The sequence below is a fragment of the Trichosurus vulpecula genome, chromosome 7 (assembly GCF_011100635.1).
Source record: "Trichosurus vulpecula isolate mTriVul1 chromosome 7, mTriVul1.pri, whole genome shotgun sequence".
NCBI classification, from domain to species: domain Eukaryota; kingdom Metazoa; phylum Chordata; class Mammalia; order Diprotodontia; family Phalangeridae; genus Trichosurus; species Trichosurus vulpecula.
The window spans coordinates 157,286,560-157,305,136 of record NC_050579.1 but is presented as its reverse complement, the minus strand read 5'-3'; the positions used below and the strand labels follow the sequence as shown (position 1 = coordinate 157,305,136).

Below are 18,577 nucleotides of genomic sequence, written 5' to 3'. Positions count from 1 at the left end.
CTAGGTAGGGGGAGCAATGGATAGAGTGCCAGACCCCAAGTCATTGAAGACTCATCTTCCTGAGTTCAAATCTGGCCTCAGGAACTTACTAGGTGTGTGATCCTGGGCAAGTCATTTAATCTTGTTTGCCTCAGTTTCCTCATCTGTAAAATGAGCTGGAGAAGCAAACAGCAAACCATTCCAGTATCTCTGCTAAGAAAACCCCAAATTGAGTCATAAAGAGCTTGACAGGACTGAAATGACTGAACAAGAACAAGTGTTTAATAAATGCTCATTGACTTGATAAAAATGATATTGTATATTATTTATTTATAAGGGGCATGGTAAAATGCCATATTTTAGAGAAAGAAGTTTTATAAAATAACACATTTTGTGAGTCTTCTTTTTAAAAGATGATCTGAAATATCTCTTTAAATAGAAAATTATGTAAAGACACAAAATATAATAGAAATGAAAAAAATATACATATATATGTTAAATTAGTTGAATACAACTTACATTATCCATGGCCTCTGATAGTTCTTCTTCAGAACTCTGAAGTCTGGTTATAACCGCTGCCCTTTTCAGTCCAAGGCAATCAAATCTGTCTATTACTGACTAAGGTTAAACAACAAAGGACTACATGTTATTTGAAATATCTCATAAATGAAGAAGTATATCTCCTTATTAACTTTAATCTTGTAAATTTAAAATTTATGGAGTATCATAGAACAGCTGTGAATAGTAACACCTATGAGTTTTTTCCTCATGAAATAGTTTATAAAAAAGAAAAATTAATGGAAGATCTGAAAAATAACAAAGAAAAATATTAAATCATATTCTTTTTTTCAGAGACTTTTCTTCAGGGCAAGGAGTTGGCAACTCTGCTCAACTGTGCTTTTTCTTCGGTGGGAACAGGTTGGCAAGTCACTAGGCTGCTGGACTGGGTCCTCCCTTTGTGGGACATCTCTGCTGGATGAGTTGGTCTGCTGGGCCCACTCTACAATGTACCACCTGCATTTCTACCACCTCCTGCCTTAGGCTTGCTGGGTGTTATAGTGTCCTTTCTTTTCACAGAATTTTGGTGTGGAGCTGAGTATCTTAAACAAGTGCCAATCAAATCGGTTTAATGTGTCACTGGAAGGGAAGGAGGAAGGGGACTTTCAGTCAACCCAAGGTTCTAAATCCATTTTGAGCACTAAGATGGTAAGTAAGCATATTGGGGTGGTGGGAACTGGATCCCAAAAGGCAAAGACTATGTCTCTGGCAGCACCCCTAATCTCAGTAAGCCCCTGTGAGAAAATTCTCTCCGTGTTACAGGCACAGAGTTGACTTTGTAATTCCTCAGATAGAAGCTGTCAATGCAGGGTGCTGGCCCAAGGACTCTTTCCCAGGCACCAGATTCCCAAGCACCATGCTCTGACAACCCTTCTATCTTGTCCCTTCAACAAAGCTATCTCTGTAGACTCCCTGAGTTTTCCCGTCCATCCCAGAAGTTCAGCAACCAGACTACTTGCATATACTGACCACTACTTAATCCTGCCCATATCACCTAATTAGTATACTTGGCATTCTTTTCACTGTCCCTTTTACATTTAAGCTTGCATATCACCCCTGTAAGAAAAGACAGTACGTTATCTGGTTTTGCTCCTACAGAAGCTATCCATATAGCTGAGTTGAAGTTTACCTACCAAGACAATGGCCATCCAGGGATCAGGGAAGCTAGAAAAGCTAAACTAGTTGAATCAGTCCAAGCTTATCATGTCAGTTCAAGGGTTAGGTCCTGGTCAAGTGTCCAGGTCTACTAATCTGCATAATTTACATATATTAAAGAGGGAAAGTAGGGTAGTAAAGAATGTAGACCAATCCTAACTCAGACAAGGAAGATAGAACTATTTAACTTCACTGTTGCTTCTATATCCTTATTATCCTACCTATATAAACTGTATAACTTAAGAAAACTACGTAAAAAAGTAAAGAGTGTAAACTAACCATAACTCAAACAGGAGTAGAGGAGCTGGTAACCCTCACTCCTGCTTCTGTATCAGGGTGAGTGTTCCTAGTGAGCACTGCACTCGCTCTCTCAAGGAGTGTAATAAATGCCTTCCTCTGCCCACTCTGGTTCTGAGTTCTTTGGGTGAGAATGGTAAAATCATATGGATCTTCCTAAGATTATGCTACCAGGAAAGCAATGAGCTGTGGAAGCATGTCTTGGGCTAACTTCCTGACCCTGCCTTGGGGAGTCCTGTGATCCCCATCACGGTGTTAAGGGGGCTACCACTTGGGATTTCCCTGGGGAACCTTGTGATCTGCACAGCCTTCTTAAGGGGCCATCACTTGGGTCTTCCTTAGGTTCTAACCCCTAGGAAGCCCTGTGATCCCCACAGATAAAGAAGGGCTACCACTTGATCTTCCTCTGGGAGTCCTGTGGTCTGCACAGCCCTCCTTAGGGGTTATCACTCGGGTCTTTCTCAGGGTTCAACCCTAGGAAGTCCTGTGATCCCCACAACCATTCTAAGGGGCCATCACTTGGGTCTTCCTTATGGTCTAACCCCTAGGAAGCCCTGTGATCCCCACAGGTAAAGGAGGGCTACCACTTGGTCTTCCTCTGGGAGTCCTGTGGTCTGCACAGCCTTCCTTAGGGGTTATCACTCGGGTCTTTCTCAGGGTCTAACCCAAGGAAGTCCTGTGATCCCTACAAATGTTCTAAGGGGCCATCACTTGGGTCTTTCTCAGGGTCTAAACCCTAGGAAGCCATGTGATCCCCCCAGTTAGAAGTGGGGCTACCACTTGGTCTTCCTCTGGGAGTCCTGTGGTCTGCACAGCCTTCCTTAGGGGTTATCATGTGGTTCTTCCTCAGGGCCTGACCCTGCCTCAGGAGATCCTGTGATTCCCATAGGGCTTTGGTCCTGCCCAGGCAGTCCAGTGATCCCCAAAATTGTGTTTCTCACACCCCCATTAAGTGCAAGTTCCCGACCACGATAATAAACTTTGCCAATTGACTGGAAGATGGTTTGAGTTTGTGAATTCATTCAAGGTGTGCCGCCCTGTACCCTGACATTTTGGGGGTCCCATCACCCCTAAACTGTGTCAAGCAGTGATAAACTTTGTATAATTTTTTGTTCAATTTACATAATTTGATATTTAGGGGAAACTGTGATTTTGCACCCATACTTGTAGGACTCTATGAGATCAGTGGCATGCTGACTCTTAATTAAAACTTTCCTTTATAGCACTGAGGAAACAAGTAGAAGGACAATGTTTATGTCTCCCTGGGACTATTCGAGGACAAGGACTGTCTTTTGTCTCTTTTTCTATCCCCAAAGCTCAGCACAGTGTCTGGCACAAAGCAGGTGCTTAATAAATGTTTACTGATTTATTGAAACTAAAATTGAAAAGATCTGCGGGCTGCATACTAACTTCCTGTGGGCTGCATAATAACAACTTCGTTGTTTTTCATGTGCTTCAGTCATAAGACTCTTTGTGACCTCATTTGGGGTTTTCTTGGCAAAGATACTGGAGTGTTTTGCCATTTCCTTCTCCAGCTCATTTTACAGATGAAGAAACTAAGGCAAACAAGGTGAAGTGACTTGCCCAGGATCACATGGCTAGTAAGTATCTGAAACCAGATTTGAACTCAGGAAGATGAATCTTCTTGACTCTAGGCACAACTCTCTATCTACTGCTCCACCTAGAAAACCACAAATTAACACTACCTATGTTGAACTGTATTTTTGTTTATTTTGTTAAATATCTCCCAATTACAGTTTAATGTCCTTTTATTGCACTTGGGGTGGGTGGTGAGTTTGACACCTTTGGTTTAGAACAACGTGTTCCTACCAGCTGTTTTGAGACTAAACCATGACCAAATTTATGGATGCCATATTTCATTTTTTTGTCTATATTTTGCCTTACTTCTTTTTCACCAGCTAGCAATTATTTACTTGCATATTATTGTGTAAGGATGTGCCTCCTTTAAAATTTAGCCAAGTTGGAGACGCTTGAGGGGCCAGGATATAGCCAATGATAAATAAAGGTTAGATGCTTTCATGTGTAAATCAAGCATTATACACCTCAGCGTTCTGAGGCTTTGAATAGCTCAACTGCAAATGAAAAGGTAGAAAAGACAACTTGTACTAGCATACCTGCCTGGATCACCTGCCTTTCATTTCCATAAGCCCTCAAAGAAATCTGGGAAATGTAACTGCTCAATCACCATAAGTTAGGGTAGGGTCTTTCTCTGAGATAACCCCCCAGCTCTGGGCCAGAGAAAAGTGTTGAACTGGGAAGTATACCCTTCCCATCGCAAGTCTGGGAGGTGACAAACCTCAGAGGCTTTTGCCAATCCCAGGATGAGGGTTTCTGTCTTATTTAAAAGAGTAAAATAGCATTCTATATGAAAAGAATGCTGGAGCACCATAGCAGAAGAGCATGTTGTTGTTAGTGCAGCTAGGTGGTAAAGCTGATGGAGCACTGGACTTGGCATCAGGAAGATTCATCTTCCTAAATTAAAATCTGGCCTCAGACAATTACCAGCTGTGTGACCCTGGGCAAGTCACTTAACCTAATTTTGCCTCAGTTCCTCATGTGTAAAATGAGATGGAGAAGGAAATGGCAAGCACTCTAGTATTCCTGCCAAAAAACCCCAAATGGGATCATACAACTGAAAAACAACTTAACAACAACAATGAAACCTAAGCCTAGAAAGTCCAGTGGATTGACACAAACATCAGAGATGCCATGTTGTACAAAGAGCCAACAGACTTGCCTAGACAAGCCTAGCAGGAACTGTGCTTGGCCGAGCTCCATGCTGGACTGACTTGTTCAGCAGAGATTCTGTATCTTGGGGACACTCTGCACCTTCAGGAGCCAGTTTATCTGGATACTGGAACAAGTTGTCTATCCTCAGTTATCCCCTGTCATGACCATTGTGAGCCTTCAAAGAAAGAAAGGACATGCAGCCCTTGAAGTTATGGAATCATGCCTTGGCTTTATGTGTTTCTTACACATGTGCCACACTACAACTGTACTATAAATTTATACCCACTCCTTCTTTTACAGACTCTGTGTGCATGCATGAGAGAAGGTACTGCTAAGGGTGAGACAAAGTCCAGGAATCCTAAGACTGGAGTTCCCAGAAAGGGTTGTTGAGGCGGGGGGTACCCCTCAAGGACCAGAGTACTGGAGAGGGATGAATTCATGTTCTCCAGCATTCTTTAAGTCAAGGTGGCAAAGATTTATTATGCTTTTCGGCAGGCAAGAGTTCTTAGGGAACCTGCAATATTATAGGGGTACAGGTTAAACTTTAATAAAATATGTGCCAAATATGTTAATTAGGTGATTCAGGGCAGGATTAGAGAGTGGTTAAGGAGTGGTCAGTTCTTAAAGGAACATGCACTTTTTGTATCTACTGCGCAGATATCTTACCCAGAGTTCACTGGGAAATAGCCCAAAGAGGGGCTACATGGAGTTGTGGTTTTAGGCCTGAAACATCACTAAATCAACTAACGGTCAGGGCTGACTGGGAAATATCCAGGCTGCTTCCATCAATGTCTTGTTAGACAAGATAAATGTAAGGGAGTATACATATGTCTAGGTCTAGTGTGCATATGATAAGCCAGTAAGTAGCAAATGTCTCTATGACCCAGTACATAGCCAGTTCAGCCAGTACACAGCTGGTTTAAACTAATAAATTCTATAGGTACAGCTGGCCACTGTATAAGGAAGAGAGATAAATGTTTTGCTAGGGCATGCTGTCCTGTTTTGCTAGAGAGAAACTGCTAGGGACAGTGTTTTGAGGCTAGGGAGAGATGTGATTTTGGAACTGGATGTGATTTTGAAACTGGAGTCCAAACACAGGCACCCAAGCACCCCATCAGCACCACATGTTTTTGGGAAATAATCTATAACTCCTATTCTTGCTGTGCTATTTTAGTAGGTGACTTTTTTGAAGAGCTAACTGAGAAGACTGGATAATTGTTAATGGGAAGAATATTGTTGCTGACTTCTGAGACACATTTTCTTTATTTTTCTTGCTTTTTTGCAACATGGCTAATATGAAAATGTTTTGCATGATTTCACATGTATAATTGATATCACATTTCTTGCCTTCACAATGGGTGGGGGAGGGATAGGAGAGAGTAAGAGAATTAGGAACTCATAATTTAAAAAAAGAATGCTATACATAAACATACAAACAAGCAAATAAATGACTGAATAGTGAATGGAAATACAGGAGAGCAGTCATCCCTCTTGGAACCCAACTTGCTAGTATGAATATGAATTGGGAGGAGGGAAGAGGAGGTATTACAATAGCAAGAAAGTCTAGCAAAAGATCATCGACTCAGAGGAGGTTCAGCATCCCCTCTTACCAGCACTTGGATATAACTGCTTACTGTTCTATTTTTTTCTCTAGGGAGCATCTTGTTAGTAATATCAATTCCCATAATTAACTATAGAGAATTCCACACAGTACTTTGGAAACAATTTCCCTTAGCAATGGATTGGAAAGTTATCATGTGAAATGATGCTGACAATATAAACATGAAATATGGATCTTTTTGACTCTCTAAAACTCACTTATTTTCAAGAATTTCAAGCTTTTAAAAATTATGGACAATAGTAGTATTCAATTAATCTTAAAAATCAAAATGAATCCTCTCTTCCTAAAACTATTAGTTTCAATTATTTTTCCAACACTTAGGGGAAATAACTATAATCCATTCAATAACTTTTCATTTATTTTTTCAAGTGCAAAATATTTATTCATTACGAACACTCTAGTTACCCTGTGGAGCTCTTCTGCAGTCTTATTTCCATCTAGTTCAATAAGAAACTGAGAATCATGGTCAGCCATCATTTCCTACATGTGAAAAAAAGATCAAGGATGATCAAAATAGCATAAATTGGAACTTTAACCTAAATGTTCTCAAGGTGGATTAAATATTATAATATCATGACATAAGCAAAATTATGAAATATATCTAAATCATATTCCTAAGTATAAAGATTTTTTGCAAAGGACCAATCTTTTTACATCTCTGTAATCAATATTACTACAATGGTAAGATTTTCATTTTCATTTTCATTTCTCCTTCAGCCCCCCACAGTATTCCTCCCCATATCCCATACTCCAGTTTCCTTTGTACTTCACACAAAGCAGAGGCCATTCATGAATACTTATTTCTTCCCTCTTCATCTAACACTATTCAAATATCTTCCTCCACCATCTCCTCCTTCCCCCCTCTCCCACATGAAGAAGTGGATTTTCTCCTTCTCCAGGCAACCCCCTGTGATGGTAAGTAAAGTGGGACTTTTGCTGTCTTTTGTTTTGGAGTGCTTTGCAGCACGAAGGCTATCAAGTGCCTTTGAGTCTTGCCTTTGTTTCAATCAAGAGTCTTTGACTGAATTGGGAATCTTTGAGGACTTGCTTAAGTCACAAGAAGACTTAGGTCACATGGGTTTGAGTCACATGTTTGTGACACCCTCTGACCCTGAAGAAGTATACACACACACACACACACACACACACACACACATACACATATATATAACATATATATGTGTGTGTGTGTATGTATGTGTGTATATATTATATATATACACACATATATATGTGTATCTATATATATGTGTATCTATATATATGTGTGTGTGTGTGTGTGTGTGTGTGTGTGTGTATATATATATATATATATATATATATATATATGTATGTATGTATATACTCTGAGGTTAGGATTTTGTTTTGGGGGCTTACTCATGGGAAGAGAGTCCATATGACGTGGCCAGATGAGACTGTGGGTAGTAGCCATTGGAGCCCCCCCAGCTTTGAAAACCCAGATATTGGTGCTTCTCTCTCTCTCTGGTAACTATGTATGTATGTATAGCTATGGACAGACAGAAGCTCTATCTGCTGACTTGTGTTTATTGGTTCTGTTTATATAATTTCTGCTTGTAATTTCTGTTTCTATTCTCTCTGAAGTTCAGGGTGCTGGCTTTTTCCCCTGAACTAAGTGAATGATATATGTATGTTTAATTAAAGTGAGACTGTTAACCCCTTAAAGTTGCTTTCCTTAGAAAAGCAAATCAAAGAACCTGTGCTAGCAGCCCTCCTGTGTGCTAATATTGTTGGTCTTGTTGTTGGCTTTATGCAGACACAGTAGCTACAAGCAGCATTGTTGTTACACCTCCTCAACATCCACCTTGTGTCTTCTCCAGCAGATTGCCTCCTCTACCAATACTCACTCTCTCTAATCTTCAATCTCTCCTTATTGACATGTTTTTCTCCCTCTTAAAAAAACCCCAAAAAACAAACAAACCCTGACTTGATCCAACCATCTCCTTTAGCTACCATTCTATATCTCTCCACTCTTCTTGAATAATTCCTTTGGAAGGTCATCTTTACTTTCCTTCCTCCCACTTCCAAATTCTTTGCGATCTGGCTTCCAGTCTCATCATTAAACTGAAACTGCGCTTTTCTCTTGGCCCGGGTGGTGGCAGCATGGGTAAGTGCTGTGGTCTTCGTACTGCTAGAAAACTCCGAAGCCACAGGAGAGACCAAAAGTGGCACGACAAACAATACAAGAAAGATCATTTGGGCACTGCCTTGAAGGCCAACCCATTTGGAGGAGCATCTCATGCCAAAGGGATTGTCTTGGAAAAAGTTGGTGTGGAAGCCAAGCAGCCCAATTCTGCCATCAGGAAGCGTGTGAGAGTCCAGCTGATCAAGAACGACAAAAAAAAAAAAAAATCACTGCCTTTGCTCCCAGTGATGGCTGCTTAAACTTTATTGAGGAAAATGATGAAGTTTTGGTTGCTGGATTTGGTCAAAAAGATCATGCTGTTGGTGATATTCCTGGAGTCCAATTCAAGGTTGTAAAAGTTGCAAATGTTTCTCTTCCGGCCTTGTACAAAGGCAAGAAGGAAAGACCAAGATCATAAAAATTGTATGATGTCTTTGTCATAGCAAAAAAATCTTCATGTAAAAAAAAACCTGAAACTGCTTTTGCAAAGTTACCAATGGTCTCTTAACTTTTCAAATTTAATAGCCTTTTCTCAATCCTTATCCTTCTTGACCTTTGACACTGTTGATCACCCTCCTTTCCTTAATACTCTCTTCTCTCTAGGTTTTCATGACACTGCCTGCTCTCTTCTGGTTCTCTTCCTACCTGTCTGACCTCTCCTTTTCTGTCTTCTTTGCTGGATCTTCATTCAGGTCATGCTTAATTGGGAGTCCCCCAAGGCTCTGTCCTGGGTCCTCTTCTTTTCTCCCTCTATACTATTTACTTGGTGATTTCATCAGCTCATACACGTTCAACAGTCATCAGTATCTCACCACTGTGTCTCCCAGGAAGGTGGGAAGCCTAGATCAAGACCCTGTTGGTTTACGTCTTAAGGAGCAGGAAGGAACTGGACAACTGGTTTTAGTTAGATTAGAAGGGTGTGAATACTAATTAGAATTGCCACTCACAGAGTATATCGGTTTGAAGAAATTGAAATATTAGCCTACATGTTTGAAGAAATTATTTAGGTTTAAAAAAACTTACATTATTTTATCTGGTTTGGTAATTCTATAAATGAGACGGTCACCATAGAATGACCTTCCCCTACCGAACTGAACATATGACTTGCTTTATAAAAATAAATTTTTACATGATTTTTCAGGACCATAAAATTAAGAATGCCTGAGTTCTGCAAAGCAGTCTTGGCTAGCTTGTGCAGAGCCAAGATGTTTTTTCTTCTATCAGAAAACTATTAGGATATATCATAATTCTGACTTATCCTGTAACATTCCTAAAGGAGAATTAGAATTAATAAGTACTGTATAAGTCTATTATAGAGTAATCACCAAATAAATGAGGTCTCTTTGACAATTTTACACAATTTAATTGGCAATGGAAAGGAGTACTTAAAGTAAATGCATTTAATGTGAACCAATGGTAAACAATGAAGGGAAAAAGATTTGATTGCACTTTTACCTTGAAAGGAATAAATAACTAAAATTATGAAAACAAGTTGCTCTTGAATTAAATAAATTTATGTTTTATTTACAACTATAAACAGATTCTGAGAAGAAACCAAGACTGAGAAGTTAATGGAGGCTTTTGACTTAATATTTCCAACAAAAATTTGCATTTACCTCACTCTTGACTTTTATAGCATATTCATAAAAGTAGTCATTTTTGCAAAAATATTCAAGGGTTTCATCAGTTTCCCCAAGGTCCATTGTTAACCATTTGAAATAATTTTCTTTTGAAGCGGCCCATGAACAATTAGAGATTGAACGACAAAGAAATTGACCCCAAGAGAAAATATGACTAGAGATAGATACAAGTATTAATGTTAAGCAGAGGGTGAGGTTTGATTGAAGAGTAATTTTAGAAATTATCAGTTAATTAGTGAACACTTTTGGGTGATAATGACTTTTGTTTCCCTATGAAAATCTGTATTGAAGAATCATGAAGTAGTAGATAGTCATTCAGTCTCAGAATCAGGATAATGTGGGTTCAAGCCTTACATCTGACATATACTAGTTATATGATCCTAACTTATTTAACCTGTCAACTTTCCCAGACCATTTCAAAGAACTACAGTTGTTTTGGCATAAGAGATCCCTAAAATTAAGAAATCACAGCAATATTATTCAAAGAATAATTGTGAATCAAGTTACTTTGAATATTATTAAACTCAAATCAACTACAAAGGACTTATTAAGGAAGACACTATCCACCCTCCAGAGAAAGAACTGATTAATAGAAGTACGCATAGCGTGGTTTTATACATATTTTAAAATCTGTGTCAATTGGTGGTCTTCTCTCATGTGGGATGCGAAGGGAGACAGGAAGACATTTCAGAACTTAAAATGTAACAGATAAATTAAATTAAAAAAAAGAAATCACAAATCTGTACCAAAATATAACTTTTTAACTCAGGAGATTTTGATAATTAATAGTAGGATAATGAGTACCAATTGAAGATAAAAATATTGTGAAAGTCCGATTTGGAGCTGTGGGAAAGTATAGAGCAATTTATTTTCTATCAGCATAGTAATAAACAAACAAATAAAACAGGCACTAAAAAGCCTGATTTAATTTTGGAAGTTATTATGCACAGTGATTAAACACACAGACGATAATATTCCTAATTTTCTGTGCTATCCTCAACTTTCCACAAACTGTTTTTTGGTAAATTTTTAAGTTCATCTTAAACTTAAATACAAAACAAGAAAAGAAACTAAAAAAAAAAAAACACTGCCATGTATGCAGCAAACTATAATAGAAGATTCAATATAAAAATAATAAATTTCCATGTCAAGAAAACCTATATAATAAATACCACACATTGTTTTCTAAGCTGCCCAGCTTTTCTTTGCTTCCTTGTACATTTTCTTTTGTATCTCTGCTGGGCAATTTTACTTTATTTTCTCCCCACCAAAGAAGGCTATAATTAAGCCTTATATACATATGTGTTGATATCTACACATATACATAGATAACTATACATATATACATATACAAATATACCTGTAAATATACACACATATACACTCATACACATCTATGTAAGACTGTACTGTGCTTATTTCCATTTATCAGCTGTTTCTCTGAAGGTGGATAGCATCTTCCTTCATAAACTGAAATCATTCCCTGTATTTTCTAAACCAACCAGCCCATCATTTCCTACACCATAGTAATATTCCAAGCCAATCACATCCTATCTGAGAAGCCATTGTGTATGAAAGTTTTTTTCCGCAATTTTCTGCATTCCTTCTATTCTTGGCTGTATAGGTTTTAGTTATATGAGAAAATTTTAATTTAAAATAACCAAAATTATCCATTTTACACATCAACAATGCTCTCACTTTATAATATAGTTTAAGGTCTGATACTACTGAATCTGCTTCCTTTCCTTTTTCTCCCCTTGGATTCTTTGAAGCTCCTGACCTTTCATTCTTCTGAATGAACTTTGTTATTATTTTTTTCTAACTCAGTAAGATAATTTCATTACATAATGTTATGTCTTACCTCTAGAAGGCGTAGCATTTCATTTCTATAATGGTGGATACTTTCTTCAATATTTTCTGTAAAATCTTCAGGCCTCTGCACCAAATGACGAAAAATTTCTGCCACCATTTGCATCTCTGCAATGAACATCTTAAAGGGAAAAAAGTCTCAGTAGTTTCTTTAAGTCTTCAAGTGATTTGTAAAACTACAATATGACATTTCCTTGAGATTCCTTAATGTTTAAACACACTATTTAAAAACAGTGCCCCAGAAATCTACAATACCTCTTTTGCAATAGAATTTACATATATATGTACATACATACATAAATATATATACATATACATACACACACATATATTTGGCAAACGCAGTGACTCTAGAGGTAAGGATTCTAAAGACCTTCTTATAAAGATTCTTTCCCTCAACTACTTATTGATTCATAGGCTTTAGAACTTGCTCATGGTCATCTCTGACTAGTCCTCTTTCAGCTGTAACACATTGCCTCGTTCCTATCTGCTGGGCCCAACATAGACCCTGTGAACTGAACTGCGGAGAGGGGAAGGACTTGCCTTCCCTTCTTGCCACTCATTTACCCCATCTCCAAGAAATGGCTCTGGGAGTGTTTGTTTCTGTTCCTCAGTTTCAGGTGCCAGAGTTTATCCCTACAGGACCCGGGAGTTTGGGCCGTGGTGATCCTGAAGCCAAGGACTGCAGGTGGGATGATGCAGCCAGCCAAGTCTTCTCCATGTGGAAGCCCTGAGAAGCTGGCAGGCCTGGGATTTGAGCCCGAGCTTGCTTTGGACTTGGAACTGAGACTGTTCTATAGAAACTGAGCTACGCTACGAACCTAATCCTCTTCCCATTCCCAGAGACTGTAGCGGTACAGTGGGGAAAGAAGATTATGCTTCCTTCTTGTGGAGAGGAATAAGTTTGTATACTTTCAATTACACCTTTGAAGTAAATATATTCCTTTGTAAAGGCCCTATGTTATACTTAATAATTACTGTGTGATTTTATACGAATTATGTCACAAAATGACTAATGTGGAAATGCTTTACATGACTGCACATGTATAACCTATCAGATTGCTTACTATCTCAGGGAGGGAAAAATAGAATTTGGAACTCAAAACTTTAAAAAAAGAATGTTAAAATTGTTTTTACATGTAATTGGGGAAAAATAAAATATTATTTAAAAAACAAAAACAATTATTGTGTGATTTTATGCAAATTATTTTACAGGCCATTTGCTTTATCTTTAAACTGGAGATAATACTTATACTGTCTATGTCACAGAGACATGAGAAAAAGGCTGTGTATATGGGATATAGCCCTCTAGAAATGCAGGCTATTATAATCCATCAGGAAGACTTGGCACAAACACAAATATAAAATGCTGTATGTATATATAGATATGAATATACATATGTATGTATGTATGTAGCAGGGTCCCTTAAGACTTAAGACCCACACAGACTAGGCCCATTCCTGAGTGATTGACCACAAAGGGTCAGTCTGTATTTTGTTGACCTATTGCCCCCACCTGAATTGCTTTAGAAAAGTCTACTAGAGTCTGGGTCAAGACCCATACGGTTCCACACTTTCCCAGCCATTCTACAATGCTTCCATTCTCCAATGACTTCAAGATCAAAGCCTCTCTCAGCTCTATGTAAATGGTAGAAAGATTAGGGAGATGGGGGGTGGGCGGGACTTTTCCACCTTCCAGAAACAGATGAAGGTGCCTGTACTTAATCTAGACTCCAGAACTTCAACCCTAGTTAGCTTATTTCCTATTATAATGATTTTTCTATGTGTCTCTCCTATATTGGGGCGCGGGATGTGGACCTCTTCCATTAACCCTTATCCTCTTGAACCTCTTTCCTTCCCTTCGCTGCTTAAGTTTTATAAAGAAAAGCCTAATTTGTTTGCTCCATTTCCTGGCTATCTACCCATTTCTCAACACCCTACGATCTGGCTTTATTCTAACCATTTCGGTCAAACTGTTCTCTTCAAATTCTTCAATGACCTCATCCCTTTGACCTTTCTGTAGCATTTGCCACCATTGACCACTGGCTCGTTCCTTCTCCATCGGCTTCCTTTTTTGTTTGTTTTTTGGATCAGACCCGTGATTCACTGTTAGAGGGAGCTCCCTGATAAGGAATTGAAGGCAGATAGGTATTTTATAATTTATAATATTAGAGGGTACCTGGGGAATTGCGAGGTTAAGTGACATGCCCAGGGTCACATTGTTGCTGTTCAACCTTCATTTTAGAAGAAGACCAATGACATCATGGGGTGATCTCTTGACTGGTGTGTGAACTGGATTTAAGTGAGGCAGAGTTGCACAAAGTCATCAGCCTCACTCTCTCTTCCAGAATCATCAAAGTCCAGTGGCAAGAAAAATGTCAAGATGACTGGTGATAGCCCAGGAATTCAGTGGTATGTTTGATGTCTGATGAAGCTCCAAGTGCTCCACAGCACCTGCTTCAGCTGTCTTCATGGCTGTTGGAAGGAGCTGTTCTCATCCATCCATTTTGTTGGGGGATGTCTTCACCTGCTTGCTGTAGATATCCCCCTAACTGCATTCCATCTGTTACCCTCAGCCTAAGTTAGCCTGTCTGCTGAGATGGTTTTACAGGGCTGTGGTCACTATCCATGCTACAGTTTCTGGGGGCACAGGTGAGAATTGGGTGAAGGTAGACACCAAAGGTAGATAAGCAACCCTACAAAAGGGCTTGGCAATGGGGCAGCTAGGTGTTGCAGTGAGTAGAGCACCGGCCCTGGAACCAGGAGGACCTGAGTTCAAATTCGGCCTCAGACACTTGACACACTTACTAGCTGTGTGACTTTGGGCAAGTCACTTAACCCCAATTGCCCTACCTACTCCCCTGCAAAAAAAGGCTTGGCAAGCCCTCACACCACAGGTGCTAGTTTCCCTGGATAGCCCATACAGAAGCTGGAACAGAACCCTGATCTTCTGGACTCTAAAGGCCAGGAAGATGATAAACTGTATTAACTCACACATTGAAAAGTAGTGGAGGAGAAAATGAACATTTAAAATTAGCAGGAGAACAGGAATGAGGAACGAAAAGCCTTTAGGATGCTGCCCCTTGGTCCACTATAATTGTAGAGAGATTAGCAGCCAACTATGGGCTGGGAAGTAGGGTTATGTAGTTGAAAGAGTGCTTGGTTTGGAGTCAGGATCTGAGTTCAAATTGTACCTCTGTGCTGTCTTGGACAAGTCACTTAACATTTTCAGGCTTCAGGTTTCATTTATTTTTTTTTGGCAAATGCTTTGTTAAAATCTAAGTAAGCAACATCTATAGTATCTCCTGATCTACCAGTCTAACTATTGATAATCATTTGATATCAATTTGATAACTTTAATAAGGGTCAGAGCCTGAACTAATCAGCCAGAAGAAAAGCCTGGACCTAACAGCTTCTTTGTTCTGTGAGTAAACTCATTGAATATCTCTTCATATGTCAACAAGCCCAGATGGGGCTGACTTAAGAGCATTCTTTCCTCTGTCCATGGCCATTAAGGATGAAACCCTTAACCCAAGACACTATCTTGAATAATGGGATGTTTTCTTATCTTAATATACTATGTTATAGTATGTTAATGATAAAGAAAATACAGATGTTCTGGATCATAATTTCAATCGACATTTTGTCAACTCTTATCTTACTGTATTTGCAACCTATCCAGTTAAGAAATTCCTTTCTTATACTGTGATTAAACATATATGGAGATCATAAATTTTGAGTGACACAGACATGCTGAGTTGGGACTGTTCTGAAATGCATTTAAGCTTCCTCATTCTTTTGTTCAGACAGTCAGATTTAATCTGGCTCCATACATGTATGTATTCTGCTAGCTTTAAGGGAGTAAATAATAATATAAATATATATCACCTACCCTTTTTGCCTCCTTTAACCAAACTTTCAGGTTGACACCATCAAAAAAGGCTGGTCTTAACGAAGCTCTTTGTACTCCGGGGTTTTTTTCTACCTGTTCACTAACCAAATCTTTAATAACTGTCAATAGAATTTTTTCCAGGAATTATAAAGTCAACCTCACTGCCCTACAGTAAGGTTGTAGACTCCATTCCCTTCTTCCTTTTTTTAAAATCAGCTCAACATTATTTTACTTGCCCTAGAATTCCCATTTTCTTACAATTTTTCAAAGATTTCCCCTCACTTCTGCAAAGAAAGAGGAGAGGTACCATGAAAGGTGATGTGTTCTTCTCCTTATAGGTCTTCATACAGAGAATAGACAACCACTTATTGGGCATGTCATGGGGGGATTCTTGTCATGTATGAGTCGGACCAGATGGCCACAGAAGCCCCTTCTAACTCAAATTCTGTAATTCTGTGATCATTCCTCCAGAATCAAACTTGTTCAGATTCATCTTTTTAATGTATATTTTTTTTTCTAATGATATTTTGTGGCCCTGAGTCATGGAATGCTATAGTTACCAAAGTACTTAAGTGACTAAAGAGTGATGGAGATCACGTAAAGGTTAATGGAGAGGTGCATGGTGGGCCTGAATAGGCCACAACAAAGTATAAACAAGGAATTTTGCAGAGGTAGTATATATAATCAAAGAAAGAATGATTTAAAAAGAAGATGAAATGGTCATGTCTTGAGAGTGAGGGGTAACTGGTACTCTTACTATGTCAAGATAACTTAAAGAAGGCCCCCATACCATTGGACAGACTTGGAACTCATGGTGAATTTATGGAAAGGCAGGGACAAGAGTTACACAGGAGGGGCAGGAAGTAATGAGCTGTGATCGGCCTTATTTGGGAAGATACCCACATGGGTGAGACTGCAGAGCCTCTGGAGTATTGGTATATCACATCTTAAAGAGGAGCACTGATAAACTAAAACAGCAAGAGAAGGAAGCAGGGATGAAGGCCATGTCACATGAGGAACGATGAAAGGAGCCCGGGATGCTTAACCTGGCTTAAGAGGAAATACAGTGGTTCTCTTCAAAAACTTGAAGGCTTATCATAAAGAAGAGGTATTGGGTTTATTCTGTGGCTCTCTGGAGGGCAGAACTGAGCCAATAGTTGCGAATTATAGGGAAAGACCTCTCTGCTCAATATAAGAAAGAATTTCTCAATAATTAGATCTGTTTAAAAAAAACCAGAATGTTGTACATTGTGAAGTAATGTGATGGATCCTTCTTGCTTGAAGCACTCAGGCTGTGGCTAGATAACCCCCAGGCAAAGATATTGTGAAGGGAAGTCTAGCATTTGGTGAAAAGTTTAACTAGATTGTTAATAATAATAGCTAGCATCTATATAGTGCTTTAAGGTTTGTAATGCACTTTGCAAATATTATCTCATTTGATCCTCACAACAAGCTTGGGAGATAGGTGCTATTATAACTCCATTTTACAGATGAGGAAACTGAGGCAAAGATTAAGTGACTTGCCCACGGCTAGTAAATGTCTGAGGCCAGACATGAAAACTCATATTTCTGATTCCAGGTCTAACACTCTCTTTACTGAGTCATTTAGCTGCCTATGAGGTCTGAGATTCCGTGATTCTATACTTTCCTTGGCTAATTATATTATTATTTCCATTAGACATCAAGAAACTCTAGAGAAAAGAATGATTTTCTCAAAATAAATATATACATGTGTCTGTATGTTACCTGCTGTTTCCTATTATCCAAACTATACTATGTTTAGTATAACATAAATTAGAAAATACATGGTGCTGGCCAATTGGGCTATTACCTCTTCTTCTTCCTCTTCTACTTCCTCTTCCTCCTCTTCTCCTTTTCCTTCTTTTTCTTTGTGCGAATCTTTCCTCTTCTTTCTACGACTCTCAATAACTTCAGGATCCCACTGTTCTCGCATATATGTGAATCCTGTAAGACTATGTTGTCTTTGTCCAGAAAGTCTTTGGCATAAGTCATAATCAGGACACTGTTTAAGAAACAAACATGCCAATTGCATTGTCTAAAAATCTAGTTGCATAGTTATTTATCAGGGGTTCTTAACCTTAAACTCATTTAAAAATATTTTGAAAATTGTATTTCAGTATAATTGGTTCTATTTGTAATCCTATGCATTTTATTTCATGCACTTAAAAATATTATTCTGAAGAGTCCACAGATTTCACCAGACTGTCAAAGGGGTCCATGACACGAAAAAAGTTAAGAACCCTTGCTTTATATCATGTGTGTAAATATGCATCTTTTCATTAACTTTCTGAGTAAAATATAATTCAGGACAATGTAAAATAATGTTGCAGCTCCAAAATTTTGTTGTTTCAATGCAAATCTTATTTCTCCAAAGTGAGATTGTAAAAAAAGTATTCACTATAGGCTTTTAAAAGTGTGTTATTAATATTACTTTCACTTAGCTAGCTAGTCCACTACAATTTAAGCATTAAATTATTAGTTTGGCATTCAAATCTCAAGTTGACTATCTCATTTTCAAATTTTTAAAATATTCAGTTTGTCTTTTTTACATGGACAAAATAAAATTGTGAAAGCCACTGGTTCCTCACATTTAATGGATGATCAATGTAAACCTTACCAAAAGTTATCTTGTGTTTTTAATCTTTTCTTAT

The 18,577-nt window shown here is 38.5% G+C and overlaps 1 protein-coding gene across 6 annotated transcripts in view; it reads right to left on the bottom strand.

The window, feature by feature from the left end:
* Positions 1-18,577, bottom strand: part of AK9 (adenylate kinase 9) — a 149,085-nt gene that overhangs the window by 104,771 nt on the left and 25,737 nt on the right. For 5 of the 6 annotated variants that reach the window (XM_036769277.1, XM_036769278.1, XM_036769279.1 and 2 more), the window contains 3 exons: positions 12,006-12,134; positions 6,767-6,841; positions 499-597 (listed from right to left, as the gene is read on the bottom strand). In XM_036769277.1, the coding sequence (XP_036625172.1) occupies positions 499-597; positions 6,767-6,841; positions 12,006-12,134 (303 nt within the window). Of the gene's footprint in view, positions 1-498; positions 598-6,766; positions 6,842-12,005; positions 12,135-17,736; positions 17,929-18,577 lie in introns of all 6 variants that reach the window. The other variant, XM_036769282.1, reaches the window with a different exon arrangement.